The 22073-nt window shown below is 40.1% G+C and overlaps 1 protein-coding gene across 1 annotated transcript; it reads right to left on the reverse strand.

Moving 5' to 3' along the window:
- Nucleotides 1-1005: 1005 nt before the first annotated feature.
- On the reverse strand, nt 1006-1338 carry LOC143662428 (endogenous retrovirus group K member 25 Pro protein-like). Its single transcript, XM_077136097.1, has one exon. The coding sequence runs from the start codon at nt 1336-1338 to the stop codon at nt 1006-1008; it is 333 nt and encodes a 110-aa protein (XP_076992212.1).
- Between the last annotated feature and the right edge of the window lie 20735 nt (nt 1339-22073).

A 22073-nucleotide genomic window follows, 5' to 3' on the forward strand; every position in this document is an offset into this window, starting at 1 on the left:
GGGTAGAACAAGGCCCGCCAGGGGGTGAGGCATATGGATGTTTTGGGGAGCTGTATGTGCCGGCGGGTTTGGTGCCATTAGTGGGGGAAGAGGTTAAGTTGAGGTATGGCATAGAGCCATTTTGGCGGTAGTGCTCAGCAGAGGGCCATGAGGCGCCAAGCAGCGTTAATGAAGTCCAATTTTTGCTTTTGTTAGTGGGGCGATAGGTTTCCGAGATGTTGGCAGAGGTGATATTGAGGCAGTTAATGAATGGAGGGGGGCATGAGGAAAGATTGGAGTTTTTGCCATTGATATCGGTGAAGAACAAGAGAGCGGGAGCGGGTGGAGTGAGTGAGACATTAAGGGGGGCTTGAGTAGGCAAAAGGTGGGGATTGCAAGGAAGGCCGAGAGAACAAGAAGAGTGAAGTAGAGTGGGGAAGAACGGACTGTCCGGTGTGAGGAAAAGAACTCCTGGCAGGTCTTGCACTGTGGCCCAGAGTTCGACGGCTTGACTTGTGGAGGCAAGTGATAGCATGATTATGAGGACTTGGACAAGGGTAGGGGAGGATAGGGGGCAGGAACGGCGGGCCCTCGCATAGAGGCGAAGGAGTTCTTCAGACATATCTCCGGTCTCCTGTGGTTTTTGCGCTGACTTTTCACATAGGGACATTCGAGCGGCTTGGTGTGTCAGGTTCCTCATTCTGCGGCGAAGGCGCCTGCTCGGCCGCCGTGGCGGGCCTGATGTTCCTTCTGGGGATCCAGATTGGCTGCGGCGCATTCTCTGAAAAGATACAAGCAAACCCGCGCCCTTGGGCGAGGAGGGGGGCTGGGCCTCCCCATGTGTTAGTGGCCGGGTCGCGCCAGCGAACCAGCGGTGCTTGCGTGGGCCTATGAGAAGGTCCCCAGTGTTTGTGTACGGGAGAGAGGCCCTCTCGATCGAATGTGAGGAGATTGATATGTATGAGGGCGGCTGCAACGAGGTCGCCCGGTGAGGACCGGGAGGTGTTATGCGAGCAGTGGCGCAAATTACTGGGGGGGCTGAGTGGTGATAATTGCCCCCGTGGCTGCTAGGATGTCTCGGCCCCATAGGATTTGGTCAATAATAGTTAGGAAGAGGGGCCGAAAGGTGCCTGAACGGCCTTCATCATCTTCCCATTTTAAGGGGCGAGCGGCGCGTAGAGAGGGGGCGGAGCCCGTGGCTCCGATGACGGAGGGGCCCTCCTCCACCTTCCACTGAGTCATTAGGCGCGCTGGTAGGCACGATATTTCAGCACCAGAGTCAATAGTGCCTGTATACCACTGCTGATTTATTTTAAGCACGCGGGTGGGTTTGTGAGGTGTAATGGGAACTGCCCACATTATGGCTTGGGGCCCTGCTTGGTTTGGGCCTGCGCTTCTTGGGGGTGGGGCTGAGGCATGCCCCCCCTGGAGTTTAAAGGCGGCTGCCTAGAGCCAGAGCGGCAGTCTCGGGCCCAGTGATAGCCCTTGTTGCAGCGAGGGCATGGTGTGGAAGGTTTGCGCTGGGGCCCGCGCAAAGGGGTGTTAGCTGTTGGGCATTCTCGGGCAAACTGGCCAGTCTCGCCACATTTGAAACAGCCTGAGGTGAGGGACATGGCAGTGGCGATGGCCTGGGCTAGGGAGGAAGCGCTAGCATCGATGTTGGTACACGCTAGGATCCAGCTGTCTATTCCTTTTTCTTTTATAGGGATGATTGCTTGTTTAAAAGCTGGGAGGGCTCCTTCAAAAATGAGCTCTTTGGCTAGTGCTTTTTGAGCTTGCTCATCACTTAGTTTGTGCTCGCAGGCGTCAGTGACCCAGGAGACGAAGGAGGTGAAATCCTCCTCTTTATTTTGAGTGAGTTTGGTAAATTTCTCAGGCTTAGCAGCAGAGCATGTACGGAAAGCTCGCAGAGCTAATTCTCTTAATTGGAGCTAGAAGCCTGCCGGGGCCTGCGTGTGTTGAGCAGGGAGGGCGTAAGGGCCTGTCCCCGCGTAGGCATCTGCCGGGATGGTAATTCCGGCGGCATGGTTGGCTATGATTTGCTTTTCTATTTCCGAGTGGAAATGGGCCCGCCAGTCAACATATTGACCGGGGGTGAGAATGGCTCGCGCTAGCGAGATCCAGTCAAAGGGGGTACATAATTGTTGGGATAGCTCTTCTATGAGGTGGATGGCGTACGGGCTGGTGAGGCTGTCCTCCTTTACGGCTTTGCGAAGCCGTTTGACTTCACTGGCATCAAAGGGGTACCATGGGAGAGGGCGTTGGGGAGTGGCCTGGATGTTTAAGGGGAAACAAGAGGCCGGCATTTGGGGGGGAGGCAGCGCATGCGCGAAGGGGTTGGTATGAGCAAGGGGTTTGGGGCTTGCTCCCCATGCGGAGCTGGTGGTGGTGTTCCAGGGATTGGCAGCATCCGGGGCGTTTGCAGTTGGCGCGGCGGGTGGCCAAGGGGCTGGGTGGAGTGGATGAGATGGTATTATAAAATGGTGGACAGGGCGGAGCGGAGGCGCAAGATGGCGGGTGGGCGTTTTCCTTAGCGGAGTTGGGAGGGGGGCATTTCCCGTCTACCGGTGGCGCGGAAAGAGGAAGTGGTGCCTCAGAAGGCGAGAGGGTGGGGTAAAGCCGAACAAAAGACTTCCTGTTTTTGGTTGGGGAAGAAGGCGGAAGTTCACCATCTTTGGTAGGGGTTTCTTTGTTAGCCTCGAGGTTGCTAGATTTAGGGGGATTGAGTTGAAGGGCATTGTTCAGTTTGTTGGGGCAATTTCTGCCAGTATAATGGCAAAAACTAGGGCTATAGAAAAAACTAATAAAAGCGAGTAGAGCATATGGTATTAGAGACAGGGTGAAGACGGGGCAAGGCAGCTAGGTTGCTGCTGGGGCCGGTCGCCGGGTTTAAGTGTGGCGAGCGGCGAGAAAGAAAAAACGGGGAGGAAGTAAGACTGTCCTCAGGAGAGAGGACTTTGGGGCCGCTGAGGTTGGGGCCCTTACCTTGCAAGCGGCAGTGAATGGGGCCGGAGAGGAGATGAGTAGAGGAGGTCCCTGTTTGGGCGCCAACTGCGGGGCAGCTTTCTCGCTTTCCCGCTTGGGGTCTTCCTCCCGGCGAGTGGGGGTGCTGGGGTGGTCGCGATCCACCTTGCAGCCCCGGGGGCTCGAAGGTCTGGAGGGCGCGCGACGGTAACAGTCGCGGGAACGAGTGGACGTGCACACATCGAACGTTTATTAGCGGAAGTGCAGGGGGTTATATAGCGCGGTGGTGGAAATAGGGAGGGGGGATCGGGGGATGCGGTGATTGGTGAGTGGAATGGGTGTTGCAATGAAGGTCGGGCCAATCGGGGCGAGAATGAAGTGGTGTGATGTGAGATAATGAGTTACTGGGTAGAGGGCTAGCAAGAAGAAGACGAGTTTTTACATCTGGCAGTGATGTCAGGAGTTGCTAGGCAGAGGGTTTTTGAGATGAGGCTGATATTACATCCGGAAGGAGTCATCCAGTATGTGTAGTCTTTTGTTTGAGTTTTTCCAATAGCATGATAATTTTGAGATTCATTCATATTGTTTATATCAGTTTAGTTTTCCCCTTTTGATTGCAGTATAGTATTTCATTGTAATGGACATACTACATTTTGCTCTTCCATTTCTAAGTTGATGGACGTTTGCATTTTTTCCCGTTTTAGGCTATTATGAATAATACTGCTATGAACATTTGTTTACAAAGTCTTTGTGTTTCTGTATGTTTTATTTCTCTTGGGTAAATATCTAGCAGCAGAGTTGCTAGGTTTTTTGTTTTTGTTTTTTTGGTACTTGGTTAGAAATCAAACCTGAGTCTCCTGAATGAAAGGTGAACATTCTACCACTGAACCACCTGTGCACTCCAGAGTTGCTAGTTTTTGTGGTAAAAATGTATTTTTAAGATTTTAGAGGGGAGATGAGGGGTTCAAGTTTGATGGCCTATGAGATACCTAATTTGGTCCTGCTTATAGACAATTGCAAGTCTTAAGTACAGAATCAAGGAGACAGGGACTGGAGCTAGAGAGCTTTGAGTCATATTTGAAACCATGTGCATGGATGAGTTCATGTAGCTTGAAAGTTCATGTAGCTTGAAAAGAGTAAATCCTTGGAGATCTAGGCATCTGGGGAAGTGGATAGATAGATAGGAATAGGTGAAACAATGAGAGAAATCAGGAGGTAGGAGAACCAGGTAAAATTGTTAACAGAAACTAAGGGAAGAATATTTAATACTGGGTCACTGTGTCAAATACTAATCCCGAGAATTCCGTCTGCTGCCTGTTTTCTACCCTGGATCTCTGCATCCAAAAACACACCACCAACCTTTCTGCTAAGGTTGTCTAGCCCTTTGGCAGAGGACTTTGAGGCAGGATACATTGCATTGCAAAATTCCCAGGCTGAGGCTTCTATGTTAGGTTTCCTGTATCCTGCTGTTACAAACAGCACATTATCTTCTCAGATTGAGCCTTCTACACTGTGGCTGCAGACAACTTCAGCCTGCTTCTAACATGTAAGATTATTCTAGAGTGAGTCAGACAGCAGTCTACTGTGTACCCCAAAGAATTTCAGGTGGGATATTTCGGTGTAGTTCTGGGTGGCATCCTGGGCTCAAAGTGAGGGAAATATACATGGAGATATCACTTACAACCTCAAAAAACTCTCTGCAAAGAAATTCCCATTCTCACATCACTTTAACTTTACTCCTCTAAAATGTTGGGCTCAAAATCTTAGCCACCTCTTTCACAAATCCTGCTTAAATGGGCTAGCACCTCATTTTGGAGTGTGTGCTATTTTGGGCTTCAGCATAAAGTAAGGCTGAAAGGTCGCGCTTTAATACACTTAGTAAGCAAACACCCCGCAGGGTCCTCAGCAAATGTGAATTCTCACTAAATGTTACATGAACAAATGATGCCACACATGAATGCATCATTTTCATTCCTTGTTATCATTTCCTGCTTTCATTTCATACTGTTGACTACTCCCCCTCCTTAAATCACTCTTCTCCCTTTGCTTCCCTGACAGCCTTCTCTCTTGACTCCATTTCAACCTCTCCATCTGTTGTTTCTTGTCTTCTCCCCATGCTTACTTTTGACTGCCTGCCTTTTACATTTTGGTTTCATCCAGGGTTTCAACCTCAGCTATACCTTCTCTTCTCTTCTATCATTATTAGGTTCACATGTCAGTTTGGCCAGGTAGTGATGCCCGTTTGTCTGGTTGGGCAAGTGCTGGGCTGTCTGTTACTATGAGGACATTTCATGGACTTAAATCATGATTACGTCAGCTACATCCACAGCTGATTGCATTTGTAATCAGTCAAGGAGAGTGTCTTCTTTAATGAGTGATGCTTAATCTAAGCACTGAAAGTCTTTTAAGGAGGATTCAGAAGAGACAGCTCTCTTCTTGCTTCAGCCAGCAAGCCTCTCCTATAGAGTTTGTCCAGACTCTTAATTGGAGTTGTCAGCTTCACAGCCTGCCTGATTTTGGACTCTTCCATTCCTATGGTTTTCCAGCCAGCCTCTCCTGAGAGTTCATTGAGAAACTTCATTGGCATTGCCAGCTTGTGGCCTGCCCTACAGACCTCGGGCTCTACATTCCCATGGTTACGTGAGACGCTTTTATAAATTTTATATCTATGGTTATTTCCTGCTGATTCTGTTTCTCTAACGAACCCTAGCTAATACATCTTACTGAATATATTCCCTCATCCATATCTCTGATTTTAACTACTACCTATACATTACATCTTGCTCAGACCTCACCACCACACTGGTGGCAGGAGCCTGTATGTACTTGATCATAAGAGCCAATTGTTAAGTTTTCAGGAATTTTATGAGCCAGTTGTTAAACCCAGCCATTATTAAAATTGTATAAAGTTACAATTTAACTATATAAAAACAAAGGCAGCGAAATACTTAAAATTGTAATTTCTTATGTTGCTATATTTATCTATTGTCAATGCTCTTGAGATTGTTTAAAAGTATGTCTTACCTCTGTGGGAGAAACACTATATAATGGCAAATTATTATACATCTTTTCCAACTCCACATTCAGTGATGCCATGTTGGTAGCTTGTAATTTGCTCTGATGAGAGTATTTACACCACAGAAAAAGCAAATGCTACAAATCAGGCTTAATTTACTGTTGAGTGTCGAGAAATAAGAAAATGATTGAGAATCTATGTTAATAATGTAGATTAAATTTAATAGTGTATTGGGTCTATAGCTGTTACATTGTGAAAAGCAAAAAATTGAGGAAATATTCTTCTAGTCAAAAACTATTATCTGATTCAGCAAATAAATAATTTATTTCATTATCGAACAAATAAAAATCTGACTTCTGTCTTCATTGTTTTATTTGGTCTTACTCCTTAAAATATAAACGTAAATATCACAAACATTCATATCAGAATTAAATTCATTTATTAGTTGCAAACATAGGTTGGCTATGGATACAAGAGTTTTCAACAGTCAACAAAAATATTCTGGGACAATTTATTGGTGACATGGGCTTTACAATAAGGAGTATTGTATATTTTGTAATTATGTGTAAGTTGCGCACTACAGATCTTTTCTGTCAGCAGGATTTGTAATATATATATATATATATATATATATATATATATATATATATATATATATATGTTCTTAAGGGAAAGAGACTATGGAAAGAGATAAATCTGAAGGACAAAGAGGGGACAGATGACAGAGCCAGTCAGGAAAGGGCAGTTTTCAGAGCACATTGGTCTTGAGCAAGAGGAGAGTTTCTTCCACATGACAGGAAGAAAGAAACCCAGAATCAGTGTATGTTTTAGGTTGGGTTTCCTAGAAGCAGAGCTTGAGACAGAAATTATTTTATTAAAATGATTTGGGGGGGGGGGGTGGGCGGGCCGCGGTGGCTCAGCGGGCAAAGTGCTTGCCTGCTATGCCGGAGGACCTCGGTTCGATTCCCGGCCCCAGCCCATGTAACAAAAACGGAGAAACAGAATACAATAAAACAAGAAAATGTTTAAAGATGTTTCCCTTTCTTCCTTCCTTCCTTCCTTCTATCCTTCCTTCCTTCTCTCTGTCTTTCCTTTAAAAAAAAAAAAAAAAAATGATTTGGGGGACAGTGCTCTCAGGAGAAGAGGAATGATGGAAGTGGTATAGGACAGTGGAAGAAGTCTGATTCTGGAGGGAATCACTGGATCATAAACTACAACAAAAGCATATTAGCAGCTTGAGGCAGGAGGCTGGTCTTTACACCTTGTGTCCAGTCACTAATTGCCCATAGGTGGGAGTAGGTTTTAGTTTGCTAATGCTGCTGGAATGAAATATACCAGAAATGGATTGGCTTTTATAAAGAGTATTTATTAAGTTACAATTTTATGGCTTCAAGCCTAAAAAATGTTCAAACTAAGACATCCAGGGAAAGATATCTTGACCCTTGACATGGGAAGGCACATGGCTAGCATCTGCTGGTCCTTGTTCCCAGTTCCTTTGCTTTGTACTTCTGATTCTAGTGGCTTCCTTTCTAAGTGTCTGTTGGTCCTGACCTAGCTGCTCTGGGGCAGAACTCTGGGTTTCATCTGTTAGCTTACCATCTCATGGAATGGCACATGGTGATGTCTGTTGGGCTCTGCTTCCTGCTAGCTTCTTTCAGCTCTCTCAGCTCCTGGTGTCTCCTGAGGTTTCTGCATTTCCAAACATCAGCAGCTAGGCTTTCTCTGGATTGGCTATCCAAGCATCTCTGTTGGTGAACTCCAAGTGACTCCAAGTGTCTGCATCCCTGTCAGCTCTGATGCACCTGTGCTTTCTCCAAAATGTCTCCTCTTTCAAAGGACTCCAGTAAACTAATCAAGGCTCATCTGGAATGGGTGAAGTCATATCTCCATCTACTCAAAAGATCACATTCACAATTGGGTGCATCACATCTCCAGGGAAGTAATCTAATCAAGAGACTGCATCCATAATTAAGTGGGTCAGTCTCCATGAAAACAATATAATCTAGGTTCCACCCTTAACAATAGGTTTGGCCTCGCAAGATTGAATCAGGACTGAAAGAAAAATGGCTTTTCTGGGGTACATAACAGTTTCAAACTAGCATAGGCAGTAGGCAGTATAACCTTCCAGGCTAGGTGGGTTCTGTTTGGTAAAGGGTGAATCTCAGAGAATGGGGTAGCTGTGAATTTTAAACAGCCAGGGGAATGGGAGCATTGGTGGGTCAAGGGGATCTAACGCCAGTCTCCAACAGCATCCACTGTGGTGTGGATACATACATAATTACAAGTTGAGGGGGAGATTTAAGAGGGAAAGGAATTGAGACAGTTCCTGATGAGTGGTATCTCTTTCTATTTCAAAGATTAATCCAAATTAACTGCTGAGTGTGGGGAGGACACTGATGGTGCAAGGAGCTTGACTAGAGTGGGAATGTTTGGAGCAGCAGCTGCTTGTGGCAATGGGAGAGAAGCTGCCCTGGGCAGTACTCAGGGCCAGTTACTATTGGACACCACGGAATGGGTAATGAGAGCAGTTTGCATTATGGTTTAATTATTCTTCAGTAGTCTCAGTGTAGGAGTGGGAAAGGTTGTTGGCTTGATCCAATGTTGAGATTCTTGCTAGGTGAGTATAGTGCAAGCAGAAAAGGGTAAAGGGCAGTGAGAGAATTTTTAGACTCATGTTTTGAAAAGACAGAAGTGTACACAACAAATTACAGGGCAAGATAGTTATCCCCAGTGCAATGACAAAAGTACAGAGTGGGGGGAAAGATCAGAGAAGAGAGGGAAACATTTTCTCAGAGTTGAGGAGGGGAATTTCTATACTGCACATAAAGACTGCATTTACACTGGCCCTTAAAGAGCTAGTGGGGAAAAATTCTTCCAAGGGGAGTATGGAAGGAAATGGTGTAGAAAAAGCATGGAAAAAACATTCATGTAATCAACATGATTAAGGACCTATGATTTAGAAGTAAGGTAAGTAAACTCAGAGTGGCTGGCATTGTCTTCTGTCCTCACTCAGCTCCTGTTTTCAAACAGGGAAGACTATGTTTCTTATACTTGGGGAAATGGAGGTGTGGCCAAGAAGGTGGCAGGTAGCCCCATCTTTGGAGCCAGGGAGCCAAAAGGTATGTTGCCATATCCCAGTAGTCTCTTAGACTTATCTCCCTGGCTGTAAAATGAATATAATTAAACAGGAGATAACTGGAATTGAATTGTTGACACTATCTTTGAAGTCCCAGCCAGCCACAAAGCCCAGAGTTTTCCCTATTGATACATAAATCAGAGTAGGCACCTTCACGAGTAGATAAACCAAACCTGAAAAAAAAACCAAAACCCACATTTGGAGCCAACACCCTGACCTTTCATTAATTTTACAATAACATTTTAGTCAATCAAATATTTTGGTTTCTGCACATGTAGGATTTGGGCAGGGCTTTATTGCATTTAGATGATGTGGAGGACAGAGAAAGTGAAACCATTGCAAGGACATTTTTTTATTTGAAAAAAATACTTTAAAAAATGTTCTTTATAATCAATTTAATAATGTGGGAGCATACAAAGAAAAATCCAAATGTTACCATCCCCTATGTCACCCTCTCTTCCTAAAGATAATCACTTAAATTTTGGCATATAGCTTTTCATACATACATAAGCACATATTGAATTTATGAGTGTATATGAATATATACATAATTATATATTACATATTATTCTGCTATGCTTCAGTCAATAATATATCTTGAGTATTTTAACATGATTAGATCGTTTTGTCTTTTTTCATAGCTATCTAATGTTCTCTGTTATAGAAATACCACTACTTATTTAACAAAATTCCCTTTGATGAGAACTTAGATTTCACTTTTTTCTTATAAACAAAGCAATAATAACTATCCTTATACATACATCTTTTTATACTTGTGTGCTTGTTTGAAACTGTTATGTACCCCAGAAAAGCCATGTTCTTCTAATCCAATCTTGTGAGGGCAAACATATTGTGGGGTGGGACCTTTTGATTAGATGGTTTCCATGGAGATGTGACCCCAACCATTCAAAGTGGGTCTTAATCCTTCAGTGAGGTCCTTTAAGAAAGCTCATGGAGAGAGAGAGCACTCAAAAAGAAAATACCCCAGGAGAAGCCAGAGGGATCCACTGGAGCTGAGAGAGCCATTTTGAAATCAACCCAGGAAAGAAGGGCCAGAAATTGTTGCCATATACCTTCCCATGTAACAGAGGAACCCCAGATGCCATCAGCCTTTTTTCAGTGAAGGTATCCTTTTGTTGATGCCTTAGTTTGGATATTTTTAGGCCTTAAAACTAAATTTGTAACCTAATAAATCCCCTTTGAAAAAGCCAATCCATTTCTGGTATCCATTCTAGCAACTTTAACAAACCAAAACAACTTGTCTGTTTATTTATTTTAGAGAAATTCATAAAAGTGGAATTATTTGGTCAAAGGGTATGTTTTTTGTTTAGTTTTGTTTTTTTGCATGGGCATGCATCAGGAATCAAACCCAGATCTCCAGCATGGCAGGTGAGAATACTGCACTGAGCCACTTTCTAACTGCCCAGGATATGATATTTTAACATATCATTTATTTAACTGATACACATTGCCAGGCTGCCCTCCCAGAATTTATAAAAATTTACTCTCTAGCCAATAGTGTAGAAGAGTGCTTGTTTCCTTACCAAAACAGAATGTTATCAATATTTCTATTGATTAAAGTTATATTTTAAGCCACTTTTAATAATCTACTTTTGGGGGGGGCGGTGCATAGTCCAGGAATCGAACCTGGGTCTCCTGCATGGAAGGCAGACATTCTAACCACTGAACTACCGGTGCAACCAATAATCTATTTTTTTTTTTTTTAACATGGGCAGGCACTGGGAATCGAACCCGGGTCCTCTGGCATGGCAGGCAAGCATTCTTGCCTGCTGAGCCACTGTGGCCTGCCCAATAATGAACTTTTTATAATGATAAAAGATGAAACTTTGCAGTAGGACAGTTGATATTGCAGATGGATAATGTTCTCTGGGTAATTGAGTTCCAGTATATTTGGTAGTGACCTATTTTGAGAATCAGCTATTGAGTTTTATTGGATTGATGAAGATGGTATGGACCTGTTAACTTCATACCTCATCTAGTTTGAAACTCCTCCAAAGTTCATAGACGTGGAAATCACCTTTGTGGTTTGAGGCAGTAACATGGTAGAACACTTTTTAAGAGTTTACTTGTAATATTCAGAAATAACACTATCAAAACTTTTCAGTATGTGGGAATACTTTTATGGAAGCCATATTATTATACAGCCATTTTAAAGTTCTTTAAATTTTAAAAATTTCCTAGATTTTTTTTTAATCGATAGAAGAGTATAGGTTAGTGTCAGCCATTAAAATTGTCAAATGCCACCTCCTTGGCCACACCTCCACTTCCCCAAGTGTAAGAAACATAACCTTCCCTGTTTGGCAATAAGAGCTGAGTGAGGACAGGAGACAATGCCAAAATTGTTAAATGCATAAGTGAAAATATGGACTTGGAAAAAAATTGAAAATGTCACCAATATAATAAATACCTTGTTTAAAATTTGCATTTTTCTATCTCAAGCCCATCTTGATTTCTGTCTCTGGAGCATTTTGCCAGAGGTTTTTTTGATATATAACTTTGAAGCAAACATGATTGATTGAAATTTTTGTCTTATTATAACTTATTATAAAGTTCTTCACCTTTCCTTGTGCTCACACGCTTGCTGGGTCCTCATCATGGATAGTGTATTTTCCTGCTCCTTGACTTGGTTTTGGCCGTGTTACTTGTTTTTGCTAACAGAATGGGTGAAAGTTCCAGTTTTGAGTCTAGACCCATGAAGTGAACATGCCTTCACCAGCTCACTGGTCCAAGAAAGATGAAAGAAGCATAGAGCAGATCCGTTCTCATATGTGTCACAGAACCAACTGAACAGATTCATAGATCCATGAGAATAAGTGTTAATCATTATTTGCAATTGGTTTTGTGGTGGTTATGCAGTATTGTTTTTGGTAATAGCTGACTGGTACATAATTATTTTTTAAGTTCATAAATGCTCCTATAATTTTCCCACTGATTTATAAATTTGGCATACCTGTCTCCAATATTTTTTCTATTTGACCCTTCTGGTTTTTATTTTATACGTGGGTTTCTTAGTCAAATCAGACTAAAAGAAAATTTACCTATCTTTGTTCCCAAATACAGTGGTAAAAATAGAATGCAAGCTTGATTTTATTTTCCTCAAATTCCTACCTAATTGTAAATAAACTTTGCCTGTCTTTTAACTTATATGCTAGGGTCATCAAATTGAGAAATAGATGTTGAAGTTCTCAAAATCTCTCCTTTTTGCCTTCAGTTTTCAGAATTCTTTTTATGTCATGTAGGTCTGAAAGGTTAAAAATAACAGTTCCTCCAGAGACTTCTTGGACTATATTCCTCCTTGGGATACTGTGAGCTTTTTCCATCCAAATTGGGTCATCATCCTTGCCTAATTTTGAAATCTCCCAGATCCAATGCTCTCAAAAATCAATAATATCTTTCCCACCAGATAATCCCAGCAGCCACATATTTTATTTTCTAGTTTGATTATGTATGAGTTCGACTTTTTTGTACTCTATTATAATAATTTATTAAATTGATAAAATCTGTTGACTCCTCATGGAAGATACTGTTTTTATTTCGTATTTCCTGTGGCTTTCTTTCCATACCCTTCTTTATTATGAGTATTTACATGAGAATAGGGTCTTTGTTTTTTATTTTAAAGTTCAACTGTGCCTTCTACTAAGCATCTCCTCTGAAGTCAGTCCTCAGTTTGTGTACACATTGTGCTTTTCATATAGATCACCCAATGAATCCTAAATAATCTTCCCATGATATTTGTGAGTTATCTAGGTGAGTTGAATTGGCCCCATTTTACCGACAGGGTGCTTGAGGATGTCAAGTCCCAGTATAAAACCCATGCATCTCTTCTAGAGATGAATAGGGTCTTTGTTTTTTATTTTAAAGTTCAATAAGTCCCTTTGACATTTGTGGTGGTTTGAAACTGTTATGTACCCCAGAAAAGCCATGTTCTTTTAATCCTAATCCAATCTCATGGGGGCAGACCTATCATTTAGGGTGGAAAATTTTGATTAAGTTGTTCCCATGGAGATGTGACCCATCCATATGTGGGTGTGACCTTTTTTATTAGATTATTTCTATAATAATAATCTAAATGGAGGGGTGACCACACCCACTCAAGGTGAGTTTTAATTAGTTTCCTGGAGTCCATTAAAAGAGGAGACATATTGGAGAAAGCTCAGACACAGACATTTGGAGATGCTTGAAGTGATGACAGAAATACTTAGAGAATCTGCATGAAACCAGATCACAGATCCTTGAAGAAAAGAAATCCTGGCCCCAGGAGATGCTAAGCTAAAAGATGAAATGTAGAGTTTTGCCCTGGAGAAGCTAAGTGAGGGCCCACAGATGCTTAGAGAGGAAGCCACTGAAATCAAAAGCTGGAAGCAACGAACTGGGAGCAAGGACCTCAGATGCCAGCCATGTGCCTTCCCAACTGACAGAGAAATCCAGGATGCCATTTGGCCTTTCTTTGGAGTCAAGGTATCTTTCTTTGGATGCCTTAATTTGGACATTTTAATGGCCTAAGAATTGTAAACTTGTAACTTAGTAAATCCTCTTTATAAAAGCCATTCCATTTCTGGTATATTGCTTCCCAGCAGCATTAGGAAACTAAAACAGCATGTTTTATAGAATTCCTCTGTAGATTACAACACGGAATTACTGATTCACTCTCTTTACTAGTGATTGCTTTGCTGAGATTTCAATTTCTCCTTTAGTCAGGGTAGGTAGTTTATGGGTTTCTATGGTTTATTTCTTTCTTTCTGCTTTCTTTGGCCTTAGTTTGCTTTTCTTTTTCTAGTTCTTCCGCTTTTGAGATCAGATCTCTGCTTTGAAATCTTTCTTCTTTTTTTCATGTAATCATTTAGAACTATACATTTCCCTCTCAGCACTGCTTTTGCTACATCCCATAAGTTTTGGTGTGTTGCATTTTTGTTTTCATTCACCTCAGAATATTTCCTAATTTTGCTTGTGATTTCCTCTCTAATCCATTGGTTGTTTCAGAGTTTGTTGTTTAATTTCCAGTATTTGTGATTTTTCCATTTCTCATTCTGACTGATTTTTAGCTTCATTCCTTTGTGGTTGGGGGAGTTATATTGAATGATTTCAATATTTTTTAATTTGTTGAGACTTGCTTTATGACCTAATATGTTGTGAGTCCTGGAGAATGATCCATGTGCACGTGAGAAGAATGTGCATTCTGTTGTTGTTGGGTGAAGTGTTTCTATATGTCTGTTTTGTCTAGTTGGTTTAGAGTAACATTCAAGTCTTCTTTTTCCTTTTTGATCTTCTATCTAGATATTCTGTCCATAATTGAGAGTGGTATTAAAGTCACCTCTTATTACTGTAGAACTGTTTGCTTTGCCCTTCAAATCTATCAGTGTTTGCTTCATATATTTTGAGGTTTGCTACGGGGTGCATATATATTTATAATTATTATATCTTGTTGAATTGGTCCCTTTATCAATATATAATGACATCTGTCCGCCATAACTATTTTAACTTAAAGTCTATTTTATCTGATATTAGTATAGCTACCCCAGATGTTATTTGGTTACTATTTGCATGGTATATTTTTTCCATCCCTTCATTTTCAACCTACTTGTGTCTGTGAATTTAAGGTGTATCTTTTGCAGAGCACGTATAGTTTGGTCATGCTTTTTTATCTGTTTTGCCAATCACTGCCATTTGACTGGAAAGTTGAGTCCATTTACATTTTTTTTTGCTTAAATCATAGACGTGACTTACAGTATATAGGTATAGCTGACTCTCATCATTGATATCAATCTGACACAATATAAGTAATTTTAGAAAGAAAAGGATTCTTCTTCTAACCTTAGTGACACATTAGGACAGATATCTATTTGTAGATAGTTTTATTTGAGTAATAACGGTGGGAATATAGAGAAATATACACTTTTGAGGTGTAGATAAAATTCTTCTTTTGATTCTTTGGTTTTGTAGCTAAATACAGAACCCAATTTTTAAAAACATCTAACATATACAAATAATTTTTCTGTGACTTTTTATTTGTTTTAAACGTTTTTATTATAAAATATAACATATGTACCAAGCAAAGAAAGAAAAAGCAATAATTTTCAAAACACACTTCAACAAGTAGTTTTCTATAGAACAGATCCCCAGAGTTTGTCACGTGCTACCGTTCCACCATCTCAGACTTTTCCTTCTAGCTTCTCCAAAACACTGGTGGCTAGAAGGAATATTAACAGTGATTCAGCAGTCATACTCATTTGTTAAATCGTATTTTCTCTGTTATATCTCCTCCAATCCCTCTCCCAATCTATAGGGATCTTTAGGCAATGTCCGTTCTAACTTTTTCATGTTGAGAAGGGGTGTTAACCCTAAAGGATAGGGGGATGTAATCTTGGAAAGGTGGTTTCAGGATTTATCTGACCCAGGAACCCTTCAGGAATTATAGGCTCCAGGAAAGCAAACTTAATGTATGAAACCTTGATAGAATCTCAGTTCAAGCCCTGGGTGACTTCTTAAGAGTCAATAGGCATGTAGGTATACAGGTGGTTCAGTGGTAGAATGCTCACCTTTCATGTGGGAGACCTGGGCTCAATTCCCAGACCATGCACCTAAAAATAGAAAAAATGAGTCAACAGGTATAACGTTGATTGGGGTTTAGCAAACCATGGCAATTAGTACTATCTAACTGAAGCTTGCATAAGAGCAGCCCACAAAATAGTCTCTTGATTCTGTTTGATCTCTCTTGGCCACTGATGCCATATTTTATTACACTTTTTTTCCCCCTTTTGATCCAGAAGTCATTGTTGATCCCACAGTGCCAGGGTCAGACTCATCCCCAGGAGTCATGCTCCACATTGTCAGGGAGAGTTTCACCCCTGAGTGTCATGTCCCACATAGGGGAGAGGGTAATGATTTTCCTTGCAGAGTTGGGCTGAGCATGAGGTCATATCTGAGAAATAAAAAAGGCTTCTAGCACCTCTTTGGCCTGATTATGGGTAATCTTAACTTCTCCCCTACAGAAATAAGCTCATAAGGGAAAGCCTTAAAATCAAGGTCTTGGCCTATTTTCTTGGGAGTCCCCAATGGTTGAGAGGGTACCTGGGTTTCCAAGATGGAAAAGTTTAAAAGTTCCATATATATATGTTCCATATGTTCCTATATATATATATATATAGGTCCCCTTTGGACCCTCAAGGGATTTTTCCAGTACTTTTAAATTATCAGCTCACCATAGTTTATGATGTATCCTGGTATTACATTAGGCTATACAGTATTACAAGGCTTCATTCCCATTCTCTACTATAGGAATTTGGGTTGTTTAAATGAGCTATCCAGACATGTTGATTTAGATTATATGTTACCAAAAATTTAGGTTTTAGGCATAATAAACCTCTCTGCCTTTGGTCTCATCTAGTAGGTGAAGGTCTAGAATACATACACTGTCATCTTTTTCCCTATATTCTGATTTACCTTAGACCCTGCCAGATTGGCTTCATTTTTAACTCTAACTGAGCCCCAATCTCTTTTTTGGTTACTTTAGCTGTTATTATATGTAGCTATGCTAATTTTCAGGGCTGTAGCACTCCATTTCTAGGTCTTAGCATGTCACAGAGTTACTTGAAGTTCCTGAGAAATGCCAACTGATATGCTTATAGCTTAGTGTCTCAGAATCTAGAAATACATTTATGGCTTTAGTATAAGTGTGGCTGCTATAAGGGTTTACAATCTAGGCTCCAGTTTTCTTATAAGTATTTTCTGAAAGAGACTTAACATATATGTTCTTTTCTTTTTGGCTTATGCACAATGCATTATCCCCAAGGTTTATTCATTTCATTGCATGCCTCTGGACATGCTTTCTTTATTAGCTACACCATATTCCATCATATATATGTGTCACAGTTTGCCCTTCTGCCTCTCAGTCATTGTACCCTTCAGCTCCCTCAATCTATTGGGCATTATGGAGAATGTCCAAAATAAACAAACCTTGTATTACAAAATAAACAAATACTTTGATTATACAATCAGCAACACTCTCAATTTTTAGACAATTTACATTGGCCCATAGCCACAAAGAGCTGACAAACACGGCATCACCAACTATCAAATCAAAACTACCCCTTATCACATGTCCCTCTTCCCCAATTAGTTGCCCCTGGTATTGCTGTAGTACTGTTGAAATCTTCCTGTTAACTATTAGCTATAGCATGCATTTTTAGTTCTCTCCCATACCTCCCAACTCTCAACTCTTTGTCCACTATTGAACCTTTGAAATAGTTCATGTAAGAACTTATTTATAATTATAGGCTTAATCAGTGGGATGCATAGCTTTATACATCCCCTTTAAATCATATTCATCTTCAATATGATGTTACTAGGAAAGCAAACTTAGTGCATGAAACCTTGATAGAATCAGTTCGAGCCCTGGGTGACTTCTTAAGAGTCACCCCACTAATTAGTTGCCATCACTACTATTCATTCCCTTGCATTTAGGGTCAACCTTATTAGGTAGCCTTACCCCCGTCTTTAGCTTTTATATACCTCTAGGTCTGCTATAGTCTACAGTGTAACCTCTGAGATTACCTTTGCCAGTGTCATAATAGTGGAATCATGCAGTAACTGTCCTTTTTGTGTCTGACTTATTTCACTCTGCATTATGTCCTCAAGATTCATCCATGTTGTCATATGCTTCAGGACCTCATTTTGTCTTACAGCTATATAATATTTCATCATATGCATATACCACACTTTGTTTATTCATTCACCCGTTGATGGGTATTTGGATTGTTTCTGTCTTTTGGCAATTGTAAATAATGCTGCCATGAACATCAGAGTGAAAATGTCTGTTCATGTCACTGCTTTCAGCTCTTCTGGAATTATACTGAGTACTGGTATGCCAGATCATAAGGCATCTCAATTTTTAGTTTTCTGAGAAATCATCAAACTTTTCTACAGCAGCTGCAACATTATACATTCCCACCATCGGTGGATAATTGTACCTCTTTCTCCACATCCTCTCCAATATTTGTAGTTTCCTGTTTGTTTAAAAGCAGCCATTCTTATAGGTGTGAGGTGAAATCTCATTGTGAGTCTTGACAGTGAGCATCTCTTCATATGCTTTTTAGCCATCTATATTTGCTCTTCAGAAAAGTGTTCATACACTCTGCCCATTTTAGAATTGGGTTGTTTGTTCTTTTGTTGTTGAGCTGTATAATTTATTTATGTACATGGATATCAAGCCTTTATCTGATATGTGGTTTCCAAATATTTTCTCCCATTGAGTTGGCTGCCTCTTCCTCTTTTTGGGAAAGTCCCTTGAAGCACAGAAGTTCTTGATCTTAAGGAGTTCCCATTTGTCTCTTTTTTTCTTTGGTTGTTTGTGCTTTAGGTGTAAAGTTTAAGAAGCTGCCTTCTTTCACTAGATCTTGAAGATGTTTCCCTGCATTTTCTTCTAGGAGTGCTATGGTACTGGCTCTTACATTTAGATCTTTAATCCACGTTGGATTAATTTTTGCATAGGGTGTAAGGTAGGGGTCCTCTTTCATCCTTTTGGCTATTGATATTCAGTTCTCCCATGCTATTTAGTCATCAGAAAAAAGACTGTTCTGACCCACTTCAGTGGATTTTCGGGCTTTGTCAAAATTGACCACAAATTTGGTGGTCTATCTCTGCACTCTCCGTTCACTTCCCTAAGGGAAGTCAATACTTCTATCTTTGGGCATCCCATGCTGTTTTGACCACTGTGGCTTTATAGTAAGCTTTAAATTTAGGAAGTGATAGTCCTCCCACATCACTCTTCTTTTTTTAGGATATCTTTAGCTATTCAGGGTCCTTTACCCTTCCAAATAAATTTATAACTAGCTTTACAAGTCTTCCAAGTAGGTTGTTACAATTTTATCTGTATTGCATTGAATTTGTAGCTCAATTTGGATAGAATTGACATCTTAATGACATTACATTCAACCTTCCTATCCATGAGCGTGGAATGAATTTCCATCTATTTAGGTAGTTTTTAATTTCTTTTACCAATGTTTTATAGTTCTCTGTGTAGAAGTCCTTGACATCTCTGGTTAGGCTTATCCCTAGATACCTGATTCTTTTGGTCATTATTTTGAATGAAATTTTTTCCTTAATTGTCTCCTCACATAGATCATTACTTGTGTGTGGAAACATTACTGATTTTAGTACATTAATCTTATATGCCACGACTTTGCTGAATTTATTAGCTCAATAGCTTCATCATAGATTTGCAGGGTTTTCTAAGTAGAGGATCATGTGATCTGCAAATAATGAAAGTTTTACTTCTCTCTTTGGAAAGGATGACTTTTATTTCTTTCTTCTATCTAATTGCTCCAGCTAGGACTTCTAGTACAATGTTGAATAATAGTGGTGACAATGGGCATCCTTGTCTCATTCCCAACCTTAGGGGGAATGTTTTCAGTTTCTCACCATTAAGTATGATGCTGGCTATGGGCTTTTCATATATGTCCTTAATGGTATTGAGGAAGGTTCCTTCTATTCCTCTGTTTTGAGGCATTTTTATACAAAAGGATGAATTTTGTTAAATGCTTTTTCAGCATCAATTGATATGATCACATGATTTTTACCTTTTGATTTGTTAATGTGCTGCATTACATTGAATGATTTTCTTGTGTTAAACCATCCTTGCATTCCTGTTATAAACCCCGCTTGGTCATGATGTATAATTCTTTTACTGTGTCATTGGACTCGATTTACTAGTATTTTGTTGAGAATTTTTGCATCTATGTTAATAGGGAGATTTTGGTCTGCAGTTTTCCTTTCTTGCACTGTTTTTATCTGGTTTTGTTGTTAGAGTGATGTTATCTTCATAAAATGAGTTAGGTAGCATTTCTTTTTCCTCAAGATTTTGGAAAGGTTTGAGCAGGATTGGTGTTGGTTCTTTTTGGAATGTTTGGTAAAATCCCCCATGTGAAGCCATCTGTCCTGGCTTTTCTTTGTGGGAGGAGTTTTGATAACTGATTGAATCTCTTTACTTGTAATTGGTTTGTTGAGATCTTCTATTTTATCTTGAGTCAGTGCAGATTGTTCATGTGTTTCTAGGAATGTGTCCATTTCATCTAAGTTATCTTGTTTGTTACGTATAATTGTTCATAGTATTCTCTTATAAATTTTTAAATTTCTTCAGTATCCATGGTAATGACCCTCTTTCTCATTTCTGATTTTATTTTCATAGTCTCTCTTTTTTTCTTTGTTAGTCTAGCTAGGGGTCCATCAATTTTATTGATTTTCTCAAAGAACCAACTTTTGGTTTTTTGTTTTTTTTTTTAATTTTTTTTATTAATCAAAAAAAAGAAAAGAAATTAACGCAACATTTAGAAATCATTCCATTCTACAAATGCACTCAGTAATTCTTAGTATCATCGCATAGATGTATGATCATCATTTCTTAGTACATTTGCATCGATTTAGGAAAAGAACTAGCAAAACAGCAGAAAAAGATATAGAATGTTAATATAGAGAATAGAATTAAAATAATAATACTAATAATATATATATATATATAAAAGGAAAAAGAAAAAAAACAAAAACAAAAGATACAAACACACAAACAAACAAACAAAAAACCATATTTCAGGTGCAGCTTCATTCAGTGTTCCAACCTAGTTACATTACACTTAGGTATTATTGTGCTGTCCATTTTTGAGTTTTTGTATCTAGTCCTGTTGCACAGTCTGTATCCCTTCAGCTCCAATTACCCATTATCTTACCCTGTTTCTAACTCCTGCTGGTCTCTGTTACCAATGATATATTCCAAGCTGATTCTTGAATGTCGGTTCACATCAGTAGGACCTTACAGTATTTGTCCTTTAGTTTTGGGCTAGACTCACTCAGCATAATGTTCTCTAGGTCCATCCATGTTATTACATGCTTCATAAGTTTAGTCTGTCTTAAAGCTGCATAATATTCCATCGTAGGTATACGCCACAGTTTGTTTAGCCACTCGTCTGTTGATGAACATTTTGGCTGTTTCCATCTCTTTGCAATTGTAGATAATGCTGCTATAAACACTGGTGTGCAAATGTCCGTCTGTGTCTTTGCCCTTAAGTCCTTTGAGTAGATACCTAGCAGTGGTATTGCTGGGTCGTAATCCATTCTGCCATTCTATGTCTTTTGATTGGGAAATTCAGTCCATTAACTTTTAGTATTATTACTGTTTGAATAATATTTTCCTCTACCATTTTGGCTTTTGTATTATATATATCATATCTGATTTTCCTTCTTTCTACACTCTTCTCCATACCTCTCTCTTCTGTCTTTTCGTATCTGACTCTAGTGCTCCCTTTAGTATTTCTTGCAGAGCTGGTCTCTTGGTCACAAATTCTCTCAGTGACTTTTTGTCTATAAGTGTTTTAATTTCTCCTTCATTTTTGAAGGACAATTTTGCTGGATATAGAAGTCTTGGTTGGCAGTTTTTCTCTTTTAGTAATTTAAATATATCATCCCACTGTCTTCTAGCTTCCATGGTTTCTGCTGAGAAATCTACACATAGTCTTATTGGGTTTCCCTTGTATGTGACAGATTGTTTTTCTCTTGCTGCTTTCAAGATCCTCTCTTTCTCTTTGGCCTCTGACATTCTAACTAGTAAGTGTCTTGGAGAACGCCTATTTGGGTCTATTCTCTTTGGGGTGCGCTGCACTTCTTGGATCTGTAAATTTAGGTCTTTCATAAGAGTTGGGAAATTTTCAGTGATAATTTCTTCCATTAGTTTTTCTCCTCCTTTTCCCTTCTCTTCTCCTTCTGGGACACCCACAACACGTATATTTGTGCGCTTCATATTGTCATTCAGTTCCCTGATCCCCTGCTCAAGTTTTTCCATTCTTTTCCCTATAGTTTCTGTTTCTTTTTGGAATTCAGATGTTCCATCCTCCAGTTCACTAATTGTAGCTTCTGTCTCTTTAGATCTACCATTGTAGGTATCCATTGTTTTTTCCATTTTTTCTTCTTTGT

Source organism: Tamandua tetradactyla, chromosome 18 (genome assembly GCF_023851605.1).
Source record: "Tamandua tetradactyla isolate mTamTet1 chromosome 18, mTamTet1.pri, whole genome shotgun sequence".
NCBI classification, from domain to species: Eukaryota; Metazoa; Chordata; class Mammalia; order Pilosa; family Myrmecophagidae; genus Tamandua; species Tamandua tetradactyla.